Source organism: Morone saxatilis, unplaced genomic scaffold, assembly GCF_004916995.1.
Source record: "Morone saxatilis isolate NCDOM2014 unplaced genomic scaffold, NCSU_SB_2.0 Contig18, whole genome shotgun sequence".
Classification (NCBI taxonomy): domain Eukaryota; kingdom Metazoa; phylum Chordata; class Actinopteri; family Moronidae; genus Morone; species Morone saxatilis.
Window position 1 is genome coordinate 800,578 of NW_023339740.1, and position 4,700 is coordinate 805,277.

General features: G+C 41.1%; 1 protein-coding gene across 1 annotated transcript in view; it reads right to left on the minus strand.

The window, feature by feature from the left end:
* Positions 1 to 6: 6 nt before the first annotated feature.
* cunh3orf14 (chromosome unknown C3orf14 homolog) overlaps positions 7 to 4,700 on the minus strand; it is a 5,511-nt gene continuing 817 nt past the window's right edge. Inside the window, exons 2-4 of the mRNA XM_035661106.1 lie at positions 4,519 to 4,642; positions 3,155 to 3,223; positions 7 to 2,690 (exon numbers count right to left, since the gene is read on the minus strand). Coding sequence (XP_035516999.1) covers positions 2,514 to 2,690; positions 3,155 to 3,223; positions 4,519 to 4,642 — 370 coding nt within the window. The 3' untranslated portion in view covers positions 7 to 2,513. The remainder of the gene's footprint in view (positions 2,691 to 3,154; positions 3,224 to 4,518; positions 4,643 to 4,700) is intronic.

The window sequence follows — 4,700 nt, forward strand, 5'->3', positions numbered from 1 at the left end:
GGGGGGGAACGGAGGTCTGGTCACTGACAACAGCGCCGACTCGGCCTCCAGCACCCTGGGGCCTCGGCCATTAGAATACATAATGCAGGGCTAGTCATTTGGAAGGGCTCCAGATCGTGCTCTTCAAAACCCCTTTAGATAATTTGCTACATCACATCTTCATCATCCCCCCTCTTTCCCTCCCACCAACCAATCCTGTCACCCATGATTGAACACAGAGCCCCACTACCTCCCCCACCCAGACCTTCCTTGAATCCTGGCCTTGACCTCACAAGCACTTGCTCCCCATCCTGCCCCTTCACTAAACCAGCACCCCACCACTGAGCCCGTATCAGTCCAGACTGGTCCAGTCAGTGGTGGCCGGTGGCAAGTTGAACCACCCCGAGGGCCAGCAGGGCTGGGGCCCCAGCTGAGGAGCTGGGGCAGCTGCCAACCACCGGCCACTTCAACCCTGTCTGTCCGGATGATTGCGTTTGTCAAGCCGCCACTCCGTGTCAGCTGGGCGCAGGTCTGATCACCAACAATTAGGGGTTAAAGAGAGGGAGGGGGTGCCATCTCTGGTGGTGCAGAGAGAGGAGGTAAAAGTGAGGGGGTGTGGGGGTCTTCCTTCCTCCACCCTGGCACTGAAGAAGCAGGTGCTGTTTTTTGGCATTTGGTGACAATTTGGTGGGACGTTCCTCTCATTAGTCCACTGTCGCTGCGGCCCACGTCTCTGTTCTGTACATCCACACACAACTTTGATTAAATCAGCCACAGAAAATGTGGGATGTGTTGTTGTTGTGACCCCCTGTAACCCCATGAATGGAAGCAGTCATACTGCATAGGCATAGCGGCTGACAAACTGACAAAACCGAGGCCTCATACAGCTGGAGGGCCACAGACAAATTTACCAATGTACCCCATCTTAATACCAAAGTCTAATTTATTTCAAGACTATATATATGCACAGATAAAATTAGTTTTATTGTTTAATATAAACGATGTTATGTAACAAATTTACAAAACAGATTCTTTTGAGAATAGACTCTCAAAGGCTATGTTGGCCCAAATCAGATTTTTTTGCTCATTTGTGACTCAGGTCTGTTTTTTTCATGACAGTGTGAACAGCACCAATCACATGGATCTTTTCAAATTCTGATTCGAGCCATTTTCATATGTAATCCTAGATCAAATACAGGTCGGATATTTTTTTACCAAAGTGTGAACAGTCATGTCAGCATCCATGTGGCTTTTATGTCACTCTAGATCTATTCTAGATCGATTTGTCATGCGGGTCAGTTCAGGACCACGACCTGTTCACACTGGAATGTTATATGGTGATTTGACATTTATAAAATAATGTGAGCCTGAATTGACCTCTAAGGCTTGCAGATCATGTTGTACAATTTCTATTGTCCAAATTAACAATAATAAAAAACAAAAAGATTTATTTGTATTTATATCTTTAGATATTTGTATGTAATCAGATATTTTGCCATATCATATATCAATATCAGAAAATGTTTTTATTCTTATCACAATATGTAGACACAACTGGTGGATAATTGAGAGGTCTTATTTGAGAAGACAGGCAGCAGACCTTGGAGTCGCTGCTCACATCTCAGATTTTTCTGGCATTTCAAATACGCAATGAATAATCCAAGTAAAACCAAAACAGTCATTCAGCCGATTATCAAGCTACTAGCTGAGCCCTGACTGTCCAAACTAAATTTTAGCAGAATCAGAGTTGTTTATGGACCCTACAGGATAAGTCTGTGGAAAAACTACAAATAGACGTGGGGCTTCACCAGACACTTTTATCTATGACACTGGCTCCCTCTAGTGGTTCTGATATAATGCTGCAAACATAAAGAAAACCTCTATTCAAGAGGTCAGCAGACCAAGACACCTTACTGTCAAGATGGACACAGTGTGAGGTTATTCTGCATGCTGTTCTGCTCCCACCACATCAACATTTTGCTTTCAATACAAACACCATGGGAGTGAATGACTGAGATCATTAGAGGCAACAACCAGAGTTATTATAGTTTGTGTGTTTTCCATTAGTTTTTATTTTTGTTTTAGGTTCAGTTTAGTTTCAGTTAGTTTCCAGAGTGGGTTTGCTTGTTTCAGTTTAATTGATTCGTTTTTTCCATTATAATATTTATCAGGGGCAAGATTTATGAAGTTCAGAATAGGTATTACAATACAAACACATTGACTCAAGTCTCAATAAACGGATGCACCAACGCTTGTTGTGTTGACAAATTTGACCAAATCGACAAAAACTAAGGACATTTCCAGATATATGCTCTTTGAGTTAGTTTTGTTAATACATGTTATTGTTCGTTAGTTTTGGTTCTTATTCTAAAGTGTAGTTTTTAGATTTCAGTAAACTGTAAAAATGTTTTGTTCACACTTCGTTTTAGTTTTCAGTTTAGTTTTAGGTAACTAAATGTGCCTAATGTGACCATCAAAGCTATGTTTCAGACTACAGTGGCACCATCACCATCACCATCACCACCACTGCGCACCTATCGAGCAGTCCTGGCTTTTGGGCGAGGAGGCAGACCCTGGTCTTTAGCTATGCTGGGTTTCTGTTTAGCTCTGCTGGGTGGCTGTCCTGGATCATCAGTAGGATGTGGACCTTTAGCCAAGAGGAAGTGCTCCCAGGCCGGGATGGACTCTTCCACAGACACCCAATATCTTGTCTAGAAAAAAAAAAACGAGATAAAGCTTACTGTTAAAAAGTCACCACGTCTGACTCTATCATGCAGTTATTCAGTCTAAAGTCTAAAAGAAACTGCTTTAGAAAATAGTCAGCACTCACATTAAATATACATGATTTGTAATTATGGTGCTTAAGTGATATTCTATTTTAGAATCTCACATAAAGGCATTTTAATTCGTTAATGTGAAGCTTTAAATGCTGAGGCCTTAATACTCATTATCAGTTACATTGATGCTTTAAAACTGCCAAAAGCAGCGTTGGTCTGTAAACAGTATCTCTTGTAAGAAAATCTATAAATATTTATTTTACACCATTGCACACCAAGCTTTATTTTGAAAAGAAAAAGGCTTCTTATTCATGCCACGAGATTTTAGACTGATAATTGCCACAAGTGGAACAATAATTTCGAATCCTCTTTCAGCTACCGTAACAACAACTTGTTACCTCCAGAGCCAAGAGATTTGGCCGTGGCAGCTGTCTTCCTCTCAGACGATCCTCTATCTTCTGTAAGTCCTGCAGTAACAGAGAGCTAACACTTATCCACACACTCTTTCATCTTTATGCAAATCTTGGTCCTACAAGTTAGTCAATTAACCTCAATATTTATCTAAATGTTTAAAATGTAACATTAAAATGAGCCCTACAATGAGTTAATGGATTACACAGCCACAGTAGATTTACCTCTAATGGCTTTACACTGTTAACTTAAAAAAATATCATTTTTTGTACTCTTGTTTAGACGGTAGGAACAATATACAATATTATCCTGCATCGTGAATAAAAACTATCCGATAAAATTATGGTGGTGAATTTGCATTATGGGAATAATCAGGGAACGGGATGATCGTCAATATCCCCACATGGATTGACTTGAAAAAGTCATTCCAAAATCTAAGGCCCCAAGAAGAGCACTGGGATTTGAAGCCGATTTTACATAGTGGTCAAACCATGCAATTAGAAACACAAATACTTTACTTACATTTGAAAATCACACCCCCTGTGAAAGGACTCCTTTCACTATTAGAATATGATCCATTCAGTCTAGGGCTGCACGATGTACTAAAAGCATTCTATTGCAATGTTTTTTGTTTGTACAGATATTGCGATTTCAATATGATTCACAATTGGTGCAGGAATGATACTTTTTTATCAGAAATTAAATTTCCCTGAAAAAAACTATTAAAATCATGATGATGTTTTTGTTGTAGATCTGCAGGCCAGACTACAGTACTTCATTATAATGCTGTTTGTTACACATTTGACCTTTATTAAGAAACTGCTTCTGCCATTTGGATATTGCACTTTGCCGTATTGCGATTTCAATAATGCTTCGATTGTTTTGTGCAGCTCTTATTCAGTCCGATAACATTTGGAAATCATTTTATGCCCTTCCTTTGCAGCAGGAAGTGTCTTTTTGGCTCCATGCACCACTGAGCAGCTCTCCCAGGAATGAACAGATTGCTGCCTCCAACACTGTATCCAGAGAGGGAGATGACATGTCCCATCTGAGATGCAATACAAATATTTGCTTCTTTACGAACTTGCAGTATGTTTTACTGCCATTTTCAGAATTGGAATTCTATTTTGATATATCTCGATAACACTGTGCTGTAATTACTTTAGCCAGGAAAATTATGACATTAAATGTTCATATCATATCATTTCATATTCAGTCTGTACGTGTCCACACAGTCCCGAGAAGAGCTCTACTCAGCCAAAGTGTGAGTGAAGCACAGGCAGTGTGGGAGCTTCAGTACATGCAGTAACATCAGGGCTCTTCAGCAGTGTGTGATATGAGCCCGTCCTACCTGCAGCAGGGTGGCGTTCCTGTGGCCAGCGGCCTCTGACTCTTTCACCCGCTGCTTCCTCTCCACGTTCATCCGCTCTCTGCCACTCTCCATCCGCTGCAGCAGCTCCGCCCTCCGCCCTAAACTGAGGAGACACACAGAGGAGACACACAGAGGACACACACAGAGGAGACACACAGAGG